The sequence below is a fragment of the Condylura cristata genome, unplaced genomic scaffold, assembly GCF_000260355.1.
Source record: "Condylura cristata isolate star-nosed mole 26May11 unplaced genomic scaffold, ConCri1.0 scaffold00017, whole genome shotgun sequence".
In the NCBI taxonomy this organism is placed as follows: Eukaryota; Metazoa; Chordata; class Mammalia; order Eulipotyphla; family Talpidae; genus Condylura; species Condylura cristata.
The window spans coordinates 33,868,103-33,891,960 of NW_004567118.1; the positions used below are offsets into that span (position 1 = coordinate 33,868,103).

Below are 23,858 nucleotides of genomic sequence, written 5' to 3' on the forward strand. Positions count from 1 at the left end.
TGTGTCCTCTTGCCTGGTTTTTCTCCTTTGTTTGTTTGGAGCACATCCTCTAGTAGCTGCCTGAGCGTGTAGGGGAGGTAAATTTAAAAACTAAAACACACACACATATCTGAAAATATCTTTACCCTAGCAACACTGAGATTTGGCTGGACATAAATCTAGATCAGAACTCATTTCGGAATTCAAAAGTTATTTCTTCACTATGTTCTGCTTCCAAATCTGCTTTGAGAATTTCAATGCCATTTTAATCCCTGATCTCTGGTATACGAACATTTTTTTCTTCTCTTTGGCAGTTTTACGATTTTTTTCTTTCTCCTGGTACCTGCAGTTTCATAAACATGAAGGCATACTGTATAGTTGCTTAAGTTTTTTATTTTGAAATATTGCAGACTTACACAAACACTATAGTGAGATATTGTAGGGATTAAGGGCTCATCGATCTATCCATTACTGAGTTTAGTAAAATATTACTAATGAAGTTGAGGCCCCTCCTTCAGAGCACGCCTCTTCTCAAGATGTATTGAGTCTGTTGATGTCTCCTCTGCATTTCTTTCTTCTTTCACTGCATAAAATCTATGTTAATATGTAACATTTCTGCATGTTTTAAAAGTCTCCGTGTAGAGAGCCGTAATGTGTTTCTCTGCCATCTGTTTCTTTGCTCAGCATGGTGGGCCTCACCTAGACTGTGCGGTAGGTCACTCATTTCCACCACATACTATTCAATTCATTCTTTGGTTCCAGTCCCACGTGGTTTAGCAGCGGGGACACATTCTGAGGAATGCACCATTAGGCGACTTCCCGTCCTGTGAACGCCAGGGCATATCACACAGACCCAGCGGTAGGGGCAAGGCACAGCCAGGCTGCCGGGGGGAGGGGGGTGGGCCTGCTGGGGCCCCCATGGTGTTTGCGGTCCTTCTGATGGCATCAGTATCAAGAGACACACAACAGCACCCCAATTTATGTATCTACTCTTCACTGTGCGTGGGATTTCGGTAGTTTCCGTTTTGGGCTAACGAGAGCAGGTGCCGTGCCCGCCTCCCGCCTCCCGCCGGGCAGTTTCCACAGGGAAGTGGTGCTCTCTGGCAGCACGCGGGAGTCACTGGGGAGTCTGTCAGCCGTACACTGCCCCCGGCCCAGGCCTGTGGGATCTGTTTTGGGAGGCTGGCGGGTGGGTCCTGCCCTGCTCTGGGTGGGGATGTGCACATTCACTGCCCTCCGGCCGCAGCCACGCTGGTGGCCCAGTCTGAAAATGGTGGAGCCCCGTGGCCCTGTGCTGGGCTTGTGGTGGGTTCTCTCTCTACACAAGCTCATTTCCTTCAGTCCTGGGAAATAGTCTTGTATCATTTGTTCTAGTTTCCTCCCCTCTATTTTCTGTTTCCTGCTAGTTGGCAGTTGGACCTTCTGTATACTGATCTGATCATTTGGTGGTTGAATTTTCTTGATTCCCCCCCTCCCCTTCCTGCTCTTGATACCACTATTTTTGTATTTTGCTTTCTGGGAGATTTTCTCTCATCTCGTTGTCCATCCTTTCACGCATTTTGAAATTTCTGCTGTTATAGTTTTAATTTTGAAGAGCTCTAATATTTCCTTTAAACAAACAAACACGTTCTTTCTCTGCTTCATGGGAGTGACATCGTCAAAAGGTGACTCTGATCTCGTGTGGCCTGGAGTCACCAACAACGTGGTTGCTGGTTTTGGTCAAATGCTGGTGCCCTTGGCTGCTCCCACTGAGAGCTGACAGGAAGGTCTGCACACTGCGGCTGGAGCCGTGGCGATGGCCCGGACGTGGAGGAGTGGGCCACGTCAGGATCTGTCCATCTTTTGAAAGTTTCCTAGAGAAAGTCAACAATGTCCTGCTTTGGAGGGGGGTGGTATCGCTGCAGGTTGTTATAAGAGGAGGGGGCTGAGGATTTCCTCATTAACCACCCCTCACCCATCTTTGCCTGAGCTTGGGTTTCTAATCCAAAATCTTTCTAGTTCAGCCTTTATCAGGGATAAGCCTGTTTGTAAGAGGCAGGGTAGGGACGGGCATTCACAGGCCACACGGGCTGGGACAAAAGACTTCGGGGGTCTATCAACTTCTTTCAGCCAATACTACTTTAAGACCCACCCTCACCCCGAATTTCTACCTTTAGGGCACACCTAGTGGAGAGTAAAGTGTTCGGGGGAGTCTGGACAGTAAACGCGCTTGTCCGTGGTGGATTTCCTTCTTCCTTCCTTGTAGACATTCAGCGAGTTGGGGAGTGAGCCCTGAGCGAGTTTCATTCTTCCATCGTCCTAAGTTTTCAGAGGGCTCATCCATTGCCACCTCCGCCCCAGCCCTTTTTGTCTTTGCGGTTTATGCCATTCCCATTCCCATATGTCATTCTGGTGGGGTTCTGGGTGGGGGTCAGAGGAAATCTGAATGTGTTCAGTCTGCTGTTATCTAACCAGGAATCCTCATCCTTCTACATACGTGCATACAAGTTTGTAAAACTCGGCGTGGTTATTTGTATGTATGGTTGAACTCGCTCTTTAAACATAAATGACCTCTTTTTTTTCTGCTCAACGTTAGTTGGTGAGTAATTTTAACACTCATAGATGTAGCTCATTCCTTTTACAGTGGCTTGGGAAGCGTCCAGCATATTGATGCGCCACATTTTTTCCAACTGCTTTTTATTAATGCAGCACTGAAATATAAGTGATTTTGGTCTTTTGCTCAACTCACTGGCTCAATGCAAATTCTAATCTTTATTGTTTTTATTGTGAAGCATAACTTCTCACAGGGAAACACTGAGTTTTTTATGTCTGCCAGGAACAAGGGCAAAAAAGTTCAAAAAAGTGGGGGCCTGAGAGAGTGCAGAGATGCAAGCCCGTCAGGGGTGGGGCTGGTGAGTGGGCGGAGGGGCGGGAGGACCCTTGTGGCTACCACACACAAGCGCATGGTCTCTCTTCAGGGAAGCACCCCCAGAACCACTTCCCTGTACTTTGAATGACGCGTTTTTCGTGCCAAACAAAACCTACTGAGGAGAAGGGAGCCCCGAGCACTCACTGGACTGTGCTGCAGGCTGCTCTCCAGGGAGTGGTCAGTGTCCATCAGACCCTCCCCAGCTACACGGGGGCGGGGGGGAGAGGGGCTAGACTGAGCAAATCCTGGGGACCCAAGAAACCTAATGAGGCAGCGGAGGGAGGACATCACTGTTCAAATCGCAGGGCCAAGGTCAGCGCTGAAGGGCACGGCTCAGGGGTGCATTTCTGCTCTCATTAATACAAACGTGGAGCAAGCCTTGCTTGGTGCCCTCCGAGATCGCAGTGCATGTGGGAAGGTCCCACAAGAAAAACCTGAATGCCCTTCCAGGCTGCCCCATAAAACACGCAGACTTACAATGGACACAGGGTAAACAGGGTTGGGGGCTGAAGGGGGAGAACAATAAATAAAGGTGATGGCTGAATGCAATGGTGGGGGGAGTGTGGGGGGGTGAAGGAGAGGGGTCCAGGAGAGAAGGGATGTAGAAAGGCACTGGTGGGGGAAGCTGTCAGCCCCCGAAACACTGGTTTGTTGAGTCAGAGGACACGTCCACAGGGCTGGCCAGGACCGGTCGGGAAGGAGCCGGGAAGGGCCTGGTTCCAGCTTTCTCTCCCAAACTCCTCCGTGGAAAGCCTGCCAGATGCACCAAACAGGCCTCTACCCAGACCAGGCAGAGAGGACATCTGGAAACCCGGTCAGCAGCGGGGACTTCCCCAGGTGTGGCTTTTGCCTTGGGGAAGAGAAAAAAGAGACCACTATGGGGTGAGCACTGATGAAAATCCTTGTGGTGATCTTTGGGAACAAAATGGAAGAGACGGCAGGGTGGGGGTCCTTGCGGGACCATGCAGCAAGGGCGCTTGCTTACCTTACCCATAACGAATGGGGAGCGGCCCAGGAAGACTGGGAGACAGTGCCTGGCACAGCCCTCAGCAAACACAGAGAACTGAAAACTCTCCAGTTTTGCAGGACTGAGTGAGAAAGGAGCGTCTGGGGGAGCACAACAGGAGAGGAGGAAGGTGAGTGGGCTGAGGGGTGTGCACTCACCAGTACCCCTGGAGTCTTGCCAGAGAGGGGTGCCCCCCTGCGGGTCTGCAGGGCTTCTTCCTGTCCCGGTCTCGCTGGCCAGGCTGCTCTGGCTTCCCGAGAGGTGGCTGGCTGGGCGGGTGAGCCCCATCTTGGGGGACTCCATGTTGCCACCTGCAAGAGACCAAGTGTGAGCCTGAACCAGCGCCGGCCCTGGATCCTGAGAGACCATCTCAGCTCGACAAGGAGCCCATCTCCAACCCTGTCACTTGGAATTGTGATGGGCGTGAGTGGAACTGTCTGCCCAGGCCTGAGGCTGGGAGTACCACCCCCACCTGCACCTGCGACATGCCACGACACCCCAGCATGCCGCCACCCTCAGGCCACTGCTAACCAGGCCCCGACATATAAGGTCAACTGAATGGGCCCTCAGGTCCCTTCGGTCAAGGACTTGACCTCCGGCAGTGATGAGGATCCACCCTGCCCACAGAGACTGAGGCATGTGTAGGGAGGAGGGGTGCGCGTCTCAGGTAACCCAGCTAACTGCTGCCTGTTCTAAGACTCCTCTCCCCAATTGGTCGTTAATCCTCATCCCGCTGAGAGTGTAGACATGAGGCAGCACCCCACCTTCTGTCTTCTGCACCCACTGGGTCACAGCTGAGAAACGGCAGAGTAGACACGCATATGTGGGGGGGGGGCGGGGCGTGTGAAGTCTGTCCTGCAAACCAAGACTAGGGCGTCCGTTTCCTTCTGCTTTCCTAAGATAGAATCTTCAGCCCCGGCCTCCCCAGTGGCGCAGCAGGTTAGGACACAGCACTGTAGAGCTGGCGGCAGCCACTTAGGTGCGAGTTCAATCCTGGCCCTGGAGCTGACCCACATGGCCCTGCAGACCTCTCCTGGCCTGCCTGCTGCTCCCTCAGCAGTGGATTTCAGTACATCTGCCTGTTCTGCTCCCCACTCTGTCTCTGGTGAATCCTCTCACCACCCCTGCACCTCTGGCCTGCACCCCAGTTCTGCATGCATAAATAAATCTTAAAAAAAAAAACCTTCAGCCCAAAGGGGCCTAAGATCATCTAGTGAGGGCACAATTTTCATTGCTTACATTCTCCTTATTGGGTACAGTCCACTAGGGAGTGGCGCTGAGGCGGATTCTGAGGCAGCAGCTGGTCTGTGGGAAGGGCGATCACCTAGTGATATCTGTCACGGGCACCGGTAGAGCCCAGGAGTTCAGTTCTCATCTCTGACCTAGCCAATTCTAGCAGGAATTTCTTCCACATCAGTGCTACCAGGAGATTATCTCGCCTCGGCCCCAGGAAAGCACCCTGAGGAGTTTCATTCCAGTTGGGAGCATTTATTATAAAGCTTTCTTACGCATGATAATTGTTCTCCCTGAAACACCTTTCCAATATCCCAGTTCAACCCCCCGGAGTAACGCTGGGGAAGTTACTCCTTTATCCAGGAAGGCCCATTCCAGAGTTTAAAAGGAATGGCTGTCCCCAGGCACTCTCTGCACCAGCCTCAAGGCTCCAGTTAAACTCTCTTTTAGGGTTACAGGGGTTGAGTGCAGGTGTTAAATTAGAAGGACCTTTGCAGATCAGCCATCATCCTATTTGTGTTAAATAGAAGGAAAAATAAGCCCGGGGGTTTATTTGGGATCTCACTGTAGTTGCACGGTATCTGATTTCCATAGTTCTTATCATGCACAAGGTGAACTCATATGGGAAATGCTGAAAGTAAGCTGGGGAGGGGTCAGGGTGCAGGCAGGGGTCAGGGGGCTGTAGGCCCTGGCCCTCCCCTGCCCCTAACACCCAGAGCCTCTTTCCACCTTGCTTGTCAGTGGTGCTAAGACTGTAGCTCCCGGCTGTCCCAGCCCAGCCCTACTTCTCTTCCCTGATACAGAATAGCTCCAGAGACACCTGCTGGGGAGTGGTGGCCCAAGGAGGCAGCAACTGGCCTTGGCACTCTGTACCTGGGGCGTCAGTGTACTTCCTGCACTTACCTGATTCACTCCAGGGTTTGTCGCCTTTCAGATCCCTGGCACTGGTGGTGGGCAAGATCTCCAGGCTGGAGGAGCTGAGATCTGAGTCGCTGTCACTGTCACTGGAAACAACTGGAAAAGACAGACACCAGCACAAGAGGTTATCCCTACCAGCCACCTCCAGCTGCCATCTCAAAAAGAGGGGCCAGGGCAGGGCCCTCTGGTCAGGACAGAGTAGAGAATTTCAGCCTGTTCTTGTGTTTGGGACGCGGGCAACCATGGCCTGGGGAGGGGCGAGACTCCTTTGATGGCGAGACTGCCATCAAAGAGGCGAACCCTGGAGTTAGGAGACTGGGAGGTTGGGCAGCCCAACCTCCCTCAGCAGTCACTCCAGATGTCACCCCTTCCCACTGGCCATGAATGTCCCCTTTGGCGCGGGCACCCCGCTTGGAGGTTTTCACCTGGTCTCGGTGGAGGTGCAGGGCAGTTCAGGAGGCTCCAGCCCTTGCCGACCCTTACACGGCTGCACACTCACCAACTCAGGTGCTTCAGAAGCCTGTGAGATGGGAAGGAGTGTTGCCCCATTTTACAGGTGAGGAAACTGAGGCCTTGTCCGATAGTGGGGGAAGGGCAGCATCCTAACCCTGGCAGGGGGGCCTCACAGCCTGTGTCCTAACCAGCTGACTCCACTGGAGGAAAACGGGCCCCAGCGCAGACCCTCCAGAGGGGCCGAGAGGGAGCCAGGCTGATGGGGCTGGAATCCCGGAGAGCCAAGGAGAGGGTGTGCTGGCAGTGAACGCCCACTGTGGTAGAAACCTTCTTTTCCGGACTAAATGGGGCCATATTTGGCTGGTTCATCAACAGTGGGAGTCATAATACAGGATATATTCATATGCTAAACATTCTATTTTCATTTTAAGCTTAGAAATGTGTATCCATTCGCCAATCTTTTGATGTCAGGCTTGGGTGCTTGTGTGAGATTGGGCCCACAAGGCTTTTCACGTATAAACTACATCCACATTGCACTGCCTGTGATCCCCAGGTTCTGTTTCTTTAAATTAGCAGAGCTTAAAGACACTAGCTAAGGAAGGGGAGTGCTCAAACTTCTCTATTTTTCCATTTCTTTCTTCTGGGTTTTAATTTTAATTTTTTTTTTTTTACAGTTGTCCTGCCCACACCTAATTCAATAGCTTTTTTAAGCAAGTGCTTCTTCCAAAGAGACTTTCCAAAGTCTTGGTTTTAATGAAATAACTGTGTCTTTTCTGACTCTTTTCATCAACTTACGGAACATTTAATTAAATGATGTAATTAGAATAACAAGTACAACTGCACGGAAATGCTGGGGATCACAGTAACCAGTTCTCACGGTGACTCAGGGAGCGGATGGGGTAGGAGTCAGTGTGTCTTACCAAGGAATCACAGTGCTCTCACGGAGGGAGGTTAGGAGCGGCTGAACGCTTTCTGCCACACGCCTCGAGAGCATGAGCTTCCTCAATCTGCCAAACACCCCGGTACCATAGGGCTCCAGTGGGTAGGATATGAGACTGGAAAGAGAACCAGTCTAGAAGATGGCTAGTAGACTTCACCTGACCCACCCAGGCGGGTCAGGGCAGGGTCCTGGGAACAGCACCCACACTGCATAAAAGCCCAGCAGAAGAACCTGGTCGGTGCGGAAGTCGCAGAGAGGGAGAAATGGCAGGCTCTGTGCCATGGGGCTTCTACCGGGAGCTGGACCCTTCTGGAAAGTCTTCATGCCTCCCACCTGTGTCACCTTTCAGCTCAGGGAGTCGCAGGTCTAATCCACCACAGGCTAACCACTTCAGCTCAGAGTCTCAAGCCTATGCTTCCATGCAGAGTGGCCGGCACACAGCAGGTACTTTGTGGGTATTTTCCTTTCGGCCACCTGTCCAGCACATCTTAAATGGTTCTTGAATGGCCACCGCCTTGACTCAAAGCCCCGGCTCTAGTCTGCGCCCTTAAGACCACCTCCCACCAGGGCCCTCCCTCTGCGCAGCTGGGGACGCTCCAGCTAACACACAAACCCAAGCTTACCTCTGTAAAGGTTCCTGAGACATACGAATCAAGCCTGAGCACCTGCCCTGTGCCGACTGCTCCCACCTCATCCTGCCCATACTGTTCTCCCACCCCAGAAGCCCTGGAGCTCCTGCCAAATTGCTGGTCATCACCTCCTGTGGTGACTGGGGGGCGGGGAGGGGGGCCCTGCCCAGCCCATGCTGTCTCCTGGCTGAGTTATTGTCCTCCGGGAAGCCACCGTCCCCTTGCTCCAGCCAGGCTGGCTGAGTGGCCCTGTGCCTTCTGCTATGACAGCACTCTGTGTCTGTCTCCCAGCAGACCCCCGGGCTCCCCAGGGCAGGGGCTGAGTCACATCAGGAATGAGGTTGGCGTGCTCCTCTACAGAGCACCACCGCGTGGGTGGGGCAAGAGTGACGTGACTCCATCGCTCCCAGCTTTCCCCTCTGTCAGCTCAAGCATCTGCCTTTTCAGCTGTTTCTGTCCCTCCCAGGCCCTCAAGGAAGAGTTCTGCATTAGACTTCAGGTTTTTTGTGCGGTAGCGTTAGAGCAGAAGGGTCTGGGAGAGGCTGAGGCACACATGCCCCTTCGCAGTAGCTGAGACATGGAAGTAAAGACCTATTTTGCAATTGCTTTTCAGGTTCTGGACTGAATTTCTCTCATCATGAATTCACTAAGCCTAGTCCTCAAGGGCATGGAGTTTACAAGCATTTATGTATCTTTGACTCACTCACTGACTAAATACCAACCCCATGGGTCGCCAGACAGGGTGTGGGCAGGAGGCAGCCAGCAGTTCCCTCTACCTCCCTTAGGGCACCTGCAAAGAGAACCAGGGAGGCCTCTGGCTCCCCCTCTCCAGCAGTAGGGGCGAGGGGCATCCTTCCTGAGCTAAGCAGTGGGAAATCCCTGCGGAGAGCACAGTGACTGCTCTCCACACTGGCTTCCCCATCTCTCTGGCAGAAATAATCGATTCATTCTTCTTGAGCTGGAACATTAGTTTCTTCCCTATTCTTGGTATGCAGGATCTATGTAATTGGGGGGCAGGGCCAAGGTTCCATGATTTAGAGGAATGCCCAGATCCTTGGTGCCAATGGCTGGATGCCAAAGCCTCCCAAATACTGAGAACTCAAATGGAGATGATGGGAAAAGACGCCCCTGGACTCAGTTTATGCATGGGGCAAGCTGTATGAGCCCATTTCTTCACCTTCTCCCTATCTGTCACTGTCATTCATTGCCACAGCGGTGGTGGGGACTACTGGTATCTGGGAGTAGTGCCAGAGGACTGTGCTATGCTCACTGGGAGAACAGTTTGGTTGTGAGTGGAGTGTCCTGTCCAGAAAGTCACCCAGGGGGCGTCGGCCAGGTACCCTCTTGCCTGGTTCCCTTGTGGGGGCCCATGTTACACATGGCTTAGAAGACGAACCCCCCTCCACTGTTCGAGCTGTTTGGTCTGCTGTCTCCTTTGACAGACCCCAGTGTCACAGCCCTCCCACAGAGGAGCCCCAGCTGACAGCTGCACTCACAAAGGCGTCACGAGCACAGCGAGAGCTGACTGACAGGGAGGATCCACTCCCGGACATATCTCCCTTGGCTTAAGCATCTCTGCTCACCATGTCTGGCATTTCAGGCTGCATTAGTCCCCAGCTTAGAGGACCTTGTGGCACAAACCCAAGTCCCATTTCTGATCTGCTGTAATAAGCCCCTCTGCAGAGGCAAGCCCGAGGAATGGGTGCTGCTCGGGCCTGTCCTCGGCACTCACTGAGAGAAACACCGTTGAGAACATCCCTGGCCCTGGCCCAGTGTGAGCACCGTTTACCCAGATATGCCGAGCTTCCTCCAGCAGCAAGGGAAGTTCTTCCTCCTCCTCCTCCCCCTCCAAATGTCACCATAAAGCCCAAACCTTGGTTAATTTGCCATTCGATTGCTGTTGCCACCTTTCTCCCTGAATAGCAGCTGGGATCATCAATCTTCCAGGTCTATTAACAAGCTTTTAGGCTCATAAATCTTTTGGCCCTTGCTCTTCCATCCTCAACAAAACACTCAGTGTGTCTGAAGGCTGATGTTCCCCTCTAATTCCCAAAAGGCTGAGTCTAGCATGGCTCGGTGATGAGCGCTTGTATTCTGCCCACGCCCGATTTTTCAGATTGAAGATGGGAAAACACCAGGGAGAAGGCTGTCCCAATAGCCTTCCGAGGAGGAGGGTCACTAAACGGATTCAGCTGGGCTCCGCCATGAGCAAGGAGGAAGAGGGGGACCCCTCTCCAACACGGCCCGAACCCTTAGACCCCACGCCTGGGAACCTGGTGTCCCAGAGACTTTCCCATCATGCCCCAGAAGGGCTGCCCCACTCTGCTCAGCCCTCAGCTTCAGGAGAGGATGGCCCCAGTATCGGCCACGCTTACTTCTCTGGGGATAGGCCAGCTTTTTTTTCTTCCTCCTCTGGCTCACTCTTGGATGGATTTGCAATTTGACTGTCACCATGGAAACTCAGAGTTTTGGTACATGAAGGTGGAGGGGAAAGTCTTCCCTTTTGGGAAGTCTTTCTTTATTGCCGTGTGGCAGCTGCTGTCCTGTGGAGAGCCTGGCCTGGGATGGTCCAAAGGGTGGGCAGTTGTGGCCACTGCCCTCACAGCTGTCCACGGGGATTTAGGGGACGTGCTTCCAGACTCTGCTCTGCCAGCACCCCTGTGGCCCCAGGTCCCCTCAGGGCTTCCTCACACACACTAAAAGAGGCCAGCCAGGCCGGCCCTCCAGATTTGAATTTTAAGATCCAGGCCAGCTCTGCCCCATCAATGGAGAGTCCTGAATGCCCCTCTCTGTCTTGGGGTGGGGGGAGATGTGACCTTTGGACTACCCGGCATCTTCCTGCCTCGCACAGGACAGCTGGCAGCTTGCGAACTTGGGAGGCACCGGTGAGCTGCTGCTGCTGTCTGGAAGCTCCCGAAGCCCCCAGAAATGATGGGAACTAGAGAGGAAGAGAGATATTTTCAGCAAACATTGTGCCAAGGCAAAGCAGATGGTGGAAAATTTTGCATACTAAAAACAAAAAGAAAAATGTTAATGTAAAGGAAAGACAGGCTTCGTGGAACGCAGATACCCCCATTTGCCTTACGCAGCCCACCAGGCTGGCACGGCTGTGCCAGGAGCGGCAGAGCTGTCCCTGCTGGGGTGAGGGGAGCCCACGTGCACATAGGTGGGGCCTGGAGCCCCACCTCCAGTGCCCTGTTTGGAGGCAGCACGAGGGAGGAGTGGGCTGGTGACAGGCGGCTGCCCTGCCTGGCCGCTGTCCCCTGCTGCTCCCTGCCTGGCCGCTGTTCCCTGCGGGGCCAGCCCCTCCACCTCTCTGTGCTCCTGGCACTCACCTAGGAAAGGGCGGTGATGGGTCCCTTCTAGAGTTGTTACGGGGCGCATCGGGTCACAGAGGCGTACACACAAGCTAGAAACATGGGCCCTGTTTGAGGGGGCATGCTGAACCCACAGCCTACACCCCAACATAGGGTGGTCTCTGGGGTCCCCATGTCCAGTGTCCAGGCCAGCCTCACTGGGGAGGACTCACCTTTGCCAAGGGAGCTGAGATCCCCAAGCTGTGCTTCACGGCAGCTTTCAGACCCTGTTTGGAAGCTGCGCTGGCTTTGAGCCGACTCACCTAACGCCTGAACCTGTCCTTCCCTCCTTACCCAGTGTACAGGGCACCCGAGGTCTGCCTCACCCTAACAGCCCTGCTCCCTCAAAAAATCCTTCCCTCCGGGAAGGCCCCACATGCTCTTTTTGGGTCTCTTCCAGTGAGCAGCAGGGGTCCTGGTGAGGGAGCACCAGCGCTGGACAGGCTCTGCTGTGGAGGTGCCTGAGCAAGTGTCTTTTCTGCGCTGAACCTCAGTCTCCTCAGCTGTGAAATGGAGACAGTAACTACAGCAGTACCAGAGGCACTGCAAGCTGAAGGAGCTGTCTGTCTGTCAGGTCTGTGAGAATCAGACTCCAATTCAGCCCCCAGGAACCCGTCCAAATGGTGTCTGCGGAGAGGCCGCTCCAGGCATCGGTCAATACCAGTTGACTGCATTCTGGAGAGACCTCCCCAGGAGAGGAAACTCTGTACACAGAAGCAGGGCTGCGGGGCGGTCCAGACAGCGGTGAGCCGGCAGCGTCTCCAGAAGGCTGGGCTTTTCCATGGAGTGGAGCCTCCTCACAGCCTCTCCACCGTCCCCGCCCCCAAGGACACTCAAGCGGGATGAGGCAGGCTGCTGTGGCCTCAGCCTGAGCCAGAGCCAGACTAATGGAGGAGGGGCTGTCAGAGGCCAGTTGCCATGGACACGGGCTGAGTGGGCCCTGGGGGGGATGTGCACTGCTCAGACAGGCTCTTCTTCCAAACCAGAGGTTCCGCGGGAGGAACAGGTTCTTCCTTTGCTTCGGGAACCACCACCAGGGTCCCTGGAGAGTCAGGGTCTGGGCCAGTGGAAAGCACAGCCTGTCCTCACAGGGATGAGCCCGAGAGGCTTGGATCCATCGCCCCCTTCCCAGGCCTTCAGCCAGGAGACCTGGTGGGCCTCTGTCCCTGACTTGCCAGGCCCCACCCCCCTGAGCCTCCTGACCTCAGGGGACAGTCAGGACCATCTCAAAGGGCTGGGTGAGGGTGTGGCGCCTTCCCTGGACACCCTCCTTGTTTCCCTTCCAGGCTGCTACCTGAGACCAGGCTGGGAATTGAGATTTCGGGAGCGGAGTATTTCCTATGCTTGTTTATTCATTCACCATTGATTTTAATTAACTCTCTCCTTCAGGCTCACAGACAGACAGGAGGCTCTGGATAATGAAGATGAATCCTCGAATCAATAGTGATGTGGTCACCAGCATTGAAATTCTGTGTTCCTGGCCTAGCTTGAGGAGCTCTAAGATAGAACGGGAGATGGAAGATAAGAACAGCTTCCTCCAGAGAGAACATGATACTGTGAAGGGGAGCCTGGGCGTGTTGGGGAGAGAAGTCAGGGAGGGCTTCCTGGAAGAGGCAGAATTTAAGATGGGCATGAGAGACAAATAGAAATGCTGGGGCTGGGGTGTGCCAGGCATCCCAGGCAGAGAACAGGAAGGGCAAAGTCCAGGCAGTAGGCTTCTCTGGGGCCAGACAGCCCTGCTGGCTCAAGAGAAACGCTCCAGCTCAGGTCCCCAGGGGAAAGAGGCTGACCTGGCTTGTGTGCATTCAGTACTGCTCCTCTCTGACAGATGACTCCTTCTGATTTAAGGCAGAGATCAAACAAAATGAGTGCATATCTCCTGTCTACGCTTTTGATGGGATCCATATGTGCTTTCATTTGTTCTCTGACCTCAGCTCTTTCTTCATCCGTCTCTGTGCTTTTGTCTTTCTTTTACTTGTCTCTTTATGCCTCTCTTGCTGATTTTTTTTTTAAAGGTCTGTCTTTTCTCCGCTTTCTTTCCCTCTCTTCTGTGTTTCCATGTGTTCTAAGTTCTTAGGTTTGTCTCGGTGCTTCTTTCTGCTTTGTTTTCTCTCACTCTCCATTCTCCCCCTCTCCATCTGTCTGTGTCTCTGGATCTTGGCTTCTTTCTCCCACCTCTCTGACATATGCCCTCAGGGTCCTGTTTGGCCTTTGGGTTTGTCACTCAGGCTCCCTCACCCAGGCTGGAATCTCAGCAACCTCTGCAGGGCCCAGGGGCTCTATGCTCAGAGTGAGGAGTGAGGATGTCCATCCCAGGGGCCATGGAGGCAAGGGAGGCTACCCTCCTTGTGTGGAGCACACTGGCACCATCTCTCCTAGTCTCTGCTGCTGTTCCTAGACCAGCAGTAGGAAGCCACCCTCAGCTGTGAGACCCGGCTTCCCTGGGGGTTGGACAGGGGCCCTGGGAGAGAGCTGCTAAGCTGAGTAGAGCCAACACCATTATCTCGGAAGGCTTTATTGGAATCTGAGAGGCCAGGTGGGCCCAGATCTATTCACTTCACACAGATCCTCTAAGGCTGTGGAATCTAGAGTGGGTGGAATGAAGCTATAGTATACACGGCCAGACAGGTGAGCGGCAGGAGAGGTGTGGTGCGCTGTGCAAGGAGGGCCCAGCTCAGGCCTGGCATGCACGGGAGCTCTGCGTGCACCAGCTGAACTGAGGCCAGAGGCTGGCTGGGGCCTGCTTTCTTATTTCAGCTCAGACAGGGGCAAGGAGCCCTAAGACCTCACCTTGCAGCTGGAATCAACCAATCAGTTGAGGCTGTCACTGAATTTGGGCAAATTAGAAGTGACAGCCGTGCCCCTGACCTCCCTGGTGTGGCTAATGAGGGCTTTCTACTCTAGGGAAATCAATCTCCAAGCCAAGGAGGATGCCCAGGACAGGCAGAAGAGCTGCTGGGGGCAGGGGCGGGCTGAACAGTGGGCGATGCAGCTTACTGACTTTGAGGATTCTGTGCTCCGGCTGCCCCTCCATTCATCTTGCCTCTCCCCCATGTTGGGCTGGGCTGGCTTAACCCAGAGCCTGGAAGGCCAAGCCAAATCAGCATGCAGGGGTTACTCTTTCAAAACAGTCACACAAGGTATGGCCACGCTTCTGTTGCTGAGATTTAGGGAAAGAGCGGTTTCTTGAATGCTGGAATTATTTTTCTTTCTGCCCATACCCAGATTATAGTTCAAGTTACTGGATCTCTGTGCCTTGGCTTCCTTTTATGTAAAAAGCAGTTAACAGTAGTGCCCCCATCACAGGTTGTAGGGGGTCACATGACTTAATGGATGCATGGGCTGCGACGTCTGACCATAGCCACAGTGGCCACTCAGTGCTGAGGCCTGCACCTGCCTCTGGCACCTGCAAAGACCAAAGGCAAATGGTATTTCGGCGCTCAGGTGAGCTGGAGAGATGGTGGCAAGCGAGCAGCCTGGCAACTGGCTGCCGGTATCTGTCTCAGAGGGGCCCACAGTGGCTTGGGCAACTTAGCCCAGCGCCCACCCCTTCTGCCTCTGGAGGGATGGTTGCGCTCAACCCCAAGGACTGTTTGGATCTAACGATGACTTTTTTGGGATCCAAATCATGTCCACCAAATCACGTCCACCGTGACGACCCGAGCCAGTGTTGCCAGGGTGTCACACTGGGCACAGGGTCCTCACAGATGGTGCAAGGACAGGCAGCCTCTTCCTCCTCCTCTGAACAGTCCTTTCTGGGGCCTGTGTCTCTGTGTGTGTATTTGATGGTTTCTACCATCTTTATATAAAAATAATCCAGGTATTTTCAGCTCCCCAGGACTCTAGAACCCATGCAGAGATGGTAAAACGAAGAAGACAGAGGTGATGTGATTCAATCACAATTGAATCTCGGGACAATCCCGGGAAAGGACTTTGAAAGGAAGACCTGCGGCTTTTCAGCACTCGGCCAGCCAGCACCAGCAGTGTGGGCGATGGGGTGGGGGTGCTGGGTAGGATTTCCCATCGCCATGTCAGGACCATACGTGTGTGTGCTGCATGTGCTTGTGTGTGGGGGGGTTGTACAGGAGTGGGGCCAGTACTGAAATGGGGCTGGTCTTTCCAGTAGAGGCGCCTCAGTATAGGACCCTGGGGGCTGTTTTCCCACCTGCCCCCAGCTTTCTCCAGAAAGTCTCATTCCTTGGACTTGGAACTGTGAGATATGAAAGCTAGAAGAGAAGTGATTCTCTGTCCCTACTTCTGTATCTATTCTACTCAGAGAGAAAGACGCACTTCCAGTGACTGAGGATCCCTACCCAGGGTCCTCCCATGGAAAAACAGGAGCTCTGTGAGAGCTCACTCCTTCAGCCCTTACTGGTGAGGCCCTGGGGTGACGGAGGTGGGTGACCTTCCATAGAGGACACAGAGGCACTGGAGCAGAGGCTGTGGGGCCAGGATCAAGAGGAAGGTCAGGCAGGTGTGACGGCATCTGGCCTCTCCATGGGGCAGGAAGAAGGCCGGTGAGTAAGGTGGACACCTTCACGGACACAGGGAACTTTCCCTGTAGTAGGCGACCCTGTGGGTCTGACTCTATCTATTCTCTCTCTTTTCATGGAGGTGTGGAAATGAGAATTGTTTCACTTTCTTTTTAATGACTCGCAAGAGCAGTGATCAAACTGTTGGAGATAGGGTAAAGCAGAGCATGCCGGCCCTGTGCAAGCTGCTCTTGGCTCACCATATTTTCTAAGGAAGGTGGTACTGGCAGACCTTCTGATTTTCAACAGAAGCCAGGACTTTGTATTCTTTTTAATGAGAATTCTTCATGTTTTAAGAGTCACCAGTGAATTTAAGCAGTGAGCCACATTGAGTCACTGCTGCTCCACCAGTTTGTGACTTGAAACACCCGCACATGTCCGACTGTCCAGGTATAGGTCCATCCCCAGCCGGGAAGCCCCTGCTCTGTCCTGCCTCTATGCCTCGGCCAGCCTGGCCCCCCTGGCACTTAACACACACTGCCAGGCACTCTGAAGGCTGAGGGGAGCTCATGAACCACATCCAGACCAGCATGTTAGAAATGATAAGTTGAGTCAGCTGGGGAACACTGTGGGGAGGGCTGAGGGCTTGCAGGGGGTGGCTGAGCCCTCTGAGAGCTCCAAAATGCTAATTTCTCAGGAACAGAGAGAGGAGGAAGGCGGCATAGCAACAGCTGGCTCTGGGCAGTGAGCAATCCTGTCTGAAAATAAAACATTTTACAATCCACAACCATGGTTCATTAAGAATGAATGGATCTACTGGTATAAATAGCACGCTGCGTTAAGAAGTCAGGAAACAGCATATGCATTTGATGGAGAAACGGCTGCCACGGAACTGCTTATTAGCTCAGTCGACTGTGGCTCTGTGCTAACGAGACAGAGGTCTCAGGTTCAAAGCTTTTGCAGGCCACGTGTTTATCTCAGTCTTGGCCCTAGACCGTATCCCACACTGCACCCCCCCCATTCTTTGGTAACAATGTGGGGCCTAACTAGAGTCACAGAAACAGACCATCGCAGCTCTTTCCAGTCCCTGAGCCATAGTCTCCCCACTACTGTACACAGCCTGCACTTGAATGCTCCCAGTGACGGAGAACTCCCCACCCCACTGGATATATAAAAGCACTCAATTCTGTGCTCCCGTGCCTACTGAGCAAGAGATACAAATTCCTCCTTGTTTTAGCCCAACACTGCTTTGCAGGGAAACGGCTTTGTCTGGCCACAGCAACTATCATGTCTGGCAGGATATGGATTAGAGCAAAATGGGTAGCTTTAGCAGGAATGAGTCGGGCCAATCCCTTCCTCCCTGTGTTGATGTGGGGTCCTGAAAGTGGGAGAAGATGCTGAGATGGAAAGGCCTGCAGGAGCGAGGCAGCATGCAAGCTGCTGAGCAGGCAGAATGTAGGGACCAGAGCTCCCCGAGAGCTCCCTGAGAGGCAGGGGGAGCTGCGCCATGCTCTTCCACCCACCGCCATTGGCGCCTTCATCTCCATTCTGCTTCTGGGACGCCTTCCCCAGCAGCCTGACAGCAACCCCCTCACAGCTGGCCTTAGGGGTCTCTTCCTGGCAACCAAAATCCTCTGGCCAAATCTGAAAGAGGGAACTCAGTGTGGGGTGATCTGACTAGTACGTTCACTTTACTGTACTCACAGGGGGCACGTGGGCTGGGAGCAGGGGTCCAGGCCCTCCAGGCCCTCTTAGTCACAGTCTTCGTGACCTTGGGCAGACTTCCCTCCTCATCCGTTATGAAGAGTCAATTTCACTGTCTGTAGCTGCCCCATGGGCTGTTCTGAGCATCAGATGAGATAATGCCCGTGAGTCACAGAGCTCTGGCTGAGGCCAGTGCAGCCCCCAATGACTGGAGGTGGGAAGGAGGTGGCAGAGACGGTGGTGTGAAGGTAGGCAGGCTAGTTGAGGGGTCTCTGGGGAAGGGTGCCCCAGACTAAACATTTGTAGCTTCTTGAGCTGAACCAGACTCAACCCAAACAACCCTGAAGCTGGTTCTGACAAACTGCAAACAGAATCACAGTTGAGGATTAAAAAAAAAAAACAAAACCTGTTTGAAATCTAGTGAACCAATGAAGTGATAAAGAAACTCCTATTTTTCTTAAAACTACCCATTTGGAACAAATCCAAAACCTCGAAGTACTTTTCCAGAACAGACCTTGAAGAGAACCAGTGTGTAATTCTGTTTAAATCTATCCAGGAAGGTGGTGGTCTGCTCGGGGCAGCGGTGGTAAGCAGGTTTCCTGCAGCAGTGATGGGAGGGGCGCGTCACCAGCTCAGCTGCTCAGCGGGGCGTTCTGGCCAAATGAGGCTCCTCTGCCACCTCTGTGGGGATCAATGGAGGTGGGAGGAAACCGAGATCTGCACTCTTTGAGGGGAGGCTGGATTCTCTTTAGGGTTCCCCAATCTGGTCAGACCATAGGACAGTGACAAAGACTTCAGAGGACCTCCCTCACGCACCGGTGCCAGCACATCCTCACTGATCAGCTCCTATCTGAGAAAAAGACATCCTAAAAAGCCCTCTGAACGCTGCACGGACTCCAGTCCAGGCTTCAGTCTCCCTTTGCAGGTACTCATGCACACTGAGAAAGGTGAGGTGGATCAAGCAAAGGGCAGATCCAACCAGAGCTGCCTTCAGGCTGCTGAGCCCCATCCTGTTAAGTATCCTGGGTGTTGGATGTAGAGAAGCACAACATTCTAACTGAGAATAATTTCCACAAGTAATGACTTCAATTCTCCAGCTCTCGGGCAGACCCAGCTCTGCAACTGGTAAGGCAGACACTGCGAAGACACAGACAGCCTGGGTAGCAGCCCTGCCCGGGGCCTGCTTTTACTATAACGGAAAACTGTGGGTGCTAAAGGCCCAAGTGTCCAGCCTCCCTTTTGGAATTCCTTCATTTCTTTAGAGCGATGGCTGGAGCCACAGCAGCCATTCTGTGACCAAGAGAGAAAGAACAAGAACTTTAAAGACATCTGTTCTTATGTCACTGAACTACTGAAATGAAGCTGCAGCTGACTTCCTCTAAGCTTTCCTGGTAAGTGAGAAAAAATAATCTCTATCCAAATAAGATAGATTAATATGATCTTTCCCCAACCTGTATTCCCAGCAATGATCTCTTTATACACAGTCCCAGTCCCACAATCCAGCTTAAAAGAAAGAAGCCTACTGTAGAAGTGGCCAACTTGAAGGAATTAAGACCCAAGAGTTAACTGTGCAGATTCTACCAAGCACACCTTATATTTCACAAAGGAGTATTTGGGTATGCACAAAAGCTGACTTCCATAAACTTGGAGTGAAGATCTTAGCGGGAAGAGTAGTGTGGAGCACACACTCCACCCGGATTGATGGGGGTGAGGGTTGCGGGGGGTAGAGCCCTTCCCAGAGGTAGCCAGGTCAGACTCGGGGACCATTCACCAGGAGGGGCTCCAGTTACACATTTCCCTACTCACTCCTGGGAAAAGAATAATGTCCTGTGACGAGCACCTCGGAATGGGGCTTACCAAGGCAAGTCCTCAGCCACAATCAATACACAGTGTACAGAAGAGAGAGCAGCAAACTAAGGTAGACAGCCCAGCTGTCTGTAGATGCCAGAGCTCTCTGAGATAACAGAGAGAAAAAGACACTTGTAAGTTTTCTCTAATAATGTTCACTGTGTTATTTTTAACATTTAGATCTTTAATCTGTCTGTAATACGTTTCTGGATACACAGAGAATGGGATGGAAAAATCTAATATGCTATCTCCACATGTTAAATAACCTGTTATTTTTTTTTCACTGAATTAAAAAGCTACCTATGTTCAGTTCTTTCTCTGTTCTGTTCCATATATTTATTTATTCTATCAACATATATTCTATTTATTCTGGTGCCAAGACTGTATCATTTTTATTGGCATCATAATTTTATAGTGAGCTTCAACATTTGGTCAGACAACGCCTCCCACTGCCCTTGCTGCTCTTGTAAAAGACATTGTTGAGCTATTCTCTAACAGCCCTACAACGCTGAGGGAATATATAATTCACATACCATAAAATCTACCCTTTGAAAGTTAAATTCAGTTGTTTTTGGTATATTCATAAAGTTGGGCACGCATCACTGCTTTCTACTCCAGGAACATTTCTGTGGCCTCTCACCGAAGCTCTGCACCAGTAGCACCCAACCCAACCCTCCCACCACTCACCTATAGTCACTAATCTACTTTCGCTTGTATGGATTTACTTATCCTGGACATTTCATAAATGGAGTCACACAATATGTAGGCTTCTATCTCTGACTCCTTTCAATGGGCCTAGTGTGTTCAAGGTTTGTCCATGCTGTAGCACGTGTCAGTACATCATTCCTTTTTAAGGCTGCATAATATTCCCACCGCATGATTATGCTACACTTGGATCTCACTGGATAATGGGGACATTTCAGTTCAGTCCCCTCTAAAAATTACACAGGGGATCAGGGAGGAATTACCACACTTACTAATCTAGAAGGATCTAGATTTTTATCTTTTTGTTTATGTATTATTTTTTGACTGCTGATAAGATTCTTTAACTTTTTTTCCACACTTAACCTATAATTTTCTTTTGAATTTTGTTCTTGGAATTGTATAATTTTTGTTGAAACTATGAATAATGGGTTTTCCCATTTCCACTTCTAATTAGTCAGCATAGAGTGAAACTATTGATTTTTTGTGTAAACTATTAATTTGTGTCCTGTCATTTCTGAAATTTCTATTTTAATCCCAGTAAGTTGTTTTAGTAAGTTCTCAGGGGTTTTTCTTCGTATGTGATCACATCATCTGCAAACAAGATAATTCTCTTTCCTAATATTAGATTATTTTCTTGCTTTATACTACAAAATATTATTGGATGATGGTGATGGTGAGGATATTCTTGATCTGCATTTTGACAGAAGGTGATTTCAGTCTTTATCAGTTAATATATTTGGTGTTAGATTTAAAAAAATTTGGGGGGCAATTTTATCACATTTAAATAGTTTCCATTGTTCTTTTAAACTTTTTAGTTAACAGACTTTTAATTTTTTTAATCTTGGGTTGAGGAAGACACTTCAAAGCAAAAGAGGAAGCCTAGAGACCACAACAGACATACTGGACATCACAAAAAAGAAAACATACTGTTTTGACTGGCAAAATAGATTTGAACGGCAAAGTGTTGAATAATATAAGTGAAGAGGGAAGTCCAACAAGGTGTAAAGTCAAGGGGAAAAGCCTTGGTATCCATTAAACATCCCTAGCATAAGAAACATCTACAAATCAATAAGAGAAAATACACAGTTCAGGAAAAAATGAGCAGTTTTAAAGAGGAAACCTAAATAGTCAATAAAAAATAAAGATGAAGAGATACTTGAAAGTACAAATTAACATATAAAATGTTTCCATCTAGTATTCTGAACAAAATGCTAAACTCCAATATTATTAATGGCAGGCAAGGATGAGTATAACATTTTGGAATATGATCTGGGAATGTCTGGAAATTTAGAACATTTAAACCCATTTTTAGAAAGCCCACGGAAGTGAAAGCATCATATCCGTATAAGGATGTTATAGTATTGCTTGCAGTGATGAAAAGCCAGAAACAATTTAAATGTTCATTAGTAGGTGAATAATTGAATCACGGTCTACACTATGATGGGATTTCTTTTGGTTACTAAAAATATAAAGCATAAGCTTTACTGACATGGAGGGTGCTTTCAATATTCATTCAAGTGAAAAAAAAACAACTTGTAGAATAATAGCTAGGGATGTATTTTTGTTGTTAAAACAAAAGCAAGGAAACCTTTATATCACATATAATGTGTGTGTAGAGGGGTTTGGAGATGACAGCAAGCAAAACAGATTTTAATTTTTGACATGCTTTTGAATTGTTTAACTTGTTGAACTGCAGCACGTATTCTCATGCAGTTAAAAGTGAAAAAAAAAAAAACATCAGGGAGGAAGGTAAGGAATGTGTCTCAGAAACATCAATAAATTTTGACTGTTCTATGGCTTGAAAAGTTCATGGCCTGTAGTATTGATTAGCTTTCTCTTCTAACAGGACATGAGAAAGGAAATGAGTGGGGTGGGCTGGGGTGGGGGAGAAGCTGGGAGCCACAGGTGTGTGTGCCAGCCCAAGGGCTGTGAGGAAAGAGAGAGGGTGGGATGAAGGAAGGTTCGGAGAGAGGACAGAGGGCAGCTGCTGTCAGGATGAGGAGGGGCAGCGGGGTGCTGGCCCTGGGTGTCTAAGGGCAGGGGCCTGGGAGGAAAGCCACTTCACCAGAGCGGACTTTTTTAAAAAACAGCTTCCAAGTGTCCCTTGGGCTTGCCAATGGACGCCTCACCCAGAAGGCCCTCAGGTATTAGCAGAAATCTCTTCACTGGTCTTTCATTACCCTAGAGCAGAGGGACGGTTCACTCATTCGTCCATTCTCCCATTCACTCATCTAATAAGCATCTACCTGAATGCTGCCTGCTGAGGACTCAGGCCTGCTTAGGACAAAACGCAGCTCCCCGTGGGGTAGGAGCCCATGCCCACTGCCGGTCACTCTGTTCTGCCTGGTACTCGGCTCATTTGGGGTGAGCAGGCCACTAGGCAGCCTGCCACAGCAGACTGGAGCTGGACTACAAATGGCAGCTCTGACCCCAGCCACACCACCCCCAGCCCCAGGGCCCGACTGGGGTCACAGCTTCCCCTGTGGGCCTCCCCAAGATCAACCGTACCCAGCACATGTACCCCATGCCTACGCAGTGCAGCTCTCTCTGTGTGGGGGCAGACGCCCCGGGGACATAAGCCCTCGCTATCCTGCTGCTCACAGATGTGACACCTCAGTCACCCGCCTGGCCGCAGCTGCCTGCTCAGCACCGAAACTACAGGGCTGTGACGCAGCTACTGTGGGGCCTGGAGTGCTGCCTTGTGCTCGGGGCCTGGGGGCTACCCACCCGGTTTGCAGAGGGAGACCAAGTTCACATGGGGGCCTCCACATTGCCTGGCCTTGGTGAAAACTCAGTTAATAAACAGTCTGTGGGTACTGGCCTTCTCGCCCACACAATGAAGAGGCCACTGTGCCTGCATGGCTGAGGAAGACAGACTCTGTGCCGCCCCACGTGCATGTGTGGGCAGCACTGACCCTGAGGCTGAGAGGGCAGCAAGGCCCCTTGGGCGGGAGCTCAGGGCCTCCTCTCCTCAACCCTCTCCCAGTGATGTCCTAAACCTGTTCATGTCTGCCAGCTTCTGTTTCCACAGCCGTGTCTCTTCCCTGGTCGGGGGACAAGGACATACCCTGACGAGGCTGGGGCAGGACAGGTTCTGGGGGTGGAAAAGGGACCCGGGAAAGGGGAGCTGTTTCGTTACAAATGTATGATCCCCAGCACCCAACACTACTTCCTCCACTGGCTGACCGCAGTGACCCTCAAGTCAGTTGGTCAGGGCCTGTGCCCTCACTGCCTGCTGGGCACTGCCTGCCCTCACCTGTGGTCCCCACAGAAACTTGTATACGGCAGGGATGATGGGAGGTGGGTTCATGCGAGTCGGAAGTGCAAACGGAGCTCTGGACAATTATCACAGAAGGTTGGATGCAAAAGAGCCCAAAGATGTTGAGTAAAAAACATCTGGAGAAAATGCTGGTGTTACAAGCTGGTTATGTCTAGGAAGGCTAACCTCTGGGTATTTTTACCTTCAAACTTTTATCATTAACACATTACTGTAGCAGGAAAACAAACAGGTGTGAATGATAAAAAGTCAGGTACTGTCCCGCCCAAAAGCAGAGATGCGCCAGGCCACCTGAGGAAAAGCTGCCTCGGCTCCTACCTGGAGTCCACCTTCCCAGGGTCAGGATGAGCCCCTCGTCCCTCAGGCTGCCCTGTCACATTTGGAACCTGCATCAGAACCGGGTCTTGGGCACCTCAGGGCAGAGGGCACC

The 23,858-nt window shown here is 51.5% G+C and overlaps 1 protein-coding gene across 1 annotated transcript in view; it reads right to left on the minus strand.

Annotated features, from left to right (window-relative positions):
* Positions 1-2,787: 2,787 nt before the first annotated feature.
* The window catches only part of RPH3AL (rabphilin 3A-like (without C2 domains)), a 76,668-nt gene continuing 55,597 nt past the window's right edge, over positions 2,788-23,858 (minus strand). Inside the window, exons 7-9 of the mRNA XM_012726712.1 lie at positions 6,030-6,140; positions 4,052-4,204; positions 2,788-3,737 (exon numbers count right to left, since the gene is read on the minus strand). Coding sequence (XP_012582166.1) covers positions 3,703-3,737; positions 4,052-4,204; positions 6,030-6,140 — 299 coding nt within the window. The 3' untranslated portion in view covers positions 2,788-3,702. The remainder of the gene's footprint in view (positions 3,738-4,051; positions 4,205-6,029; positions 6,141-23,858) is intronic.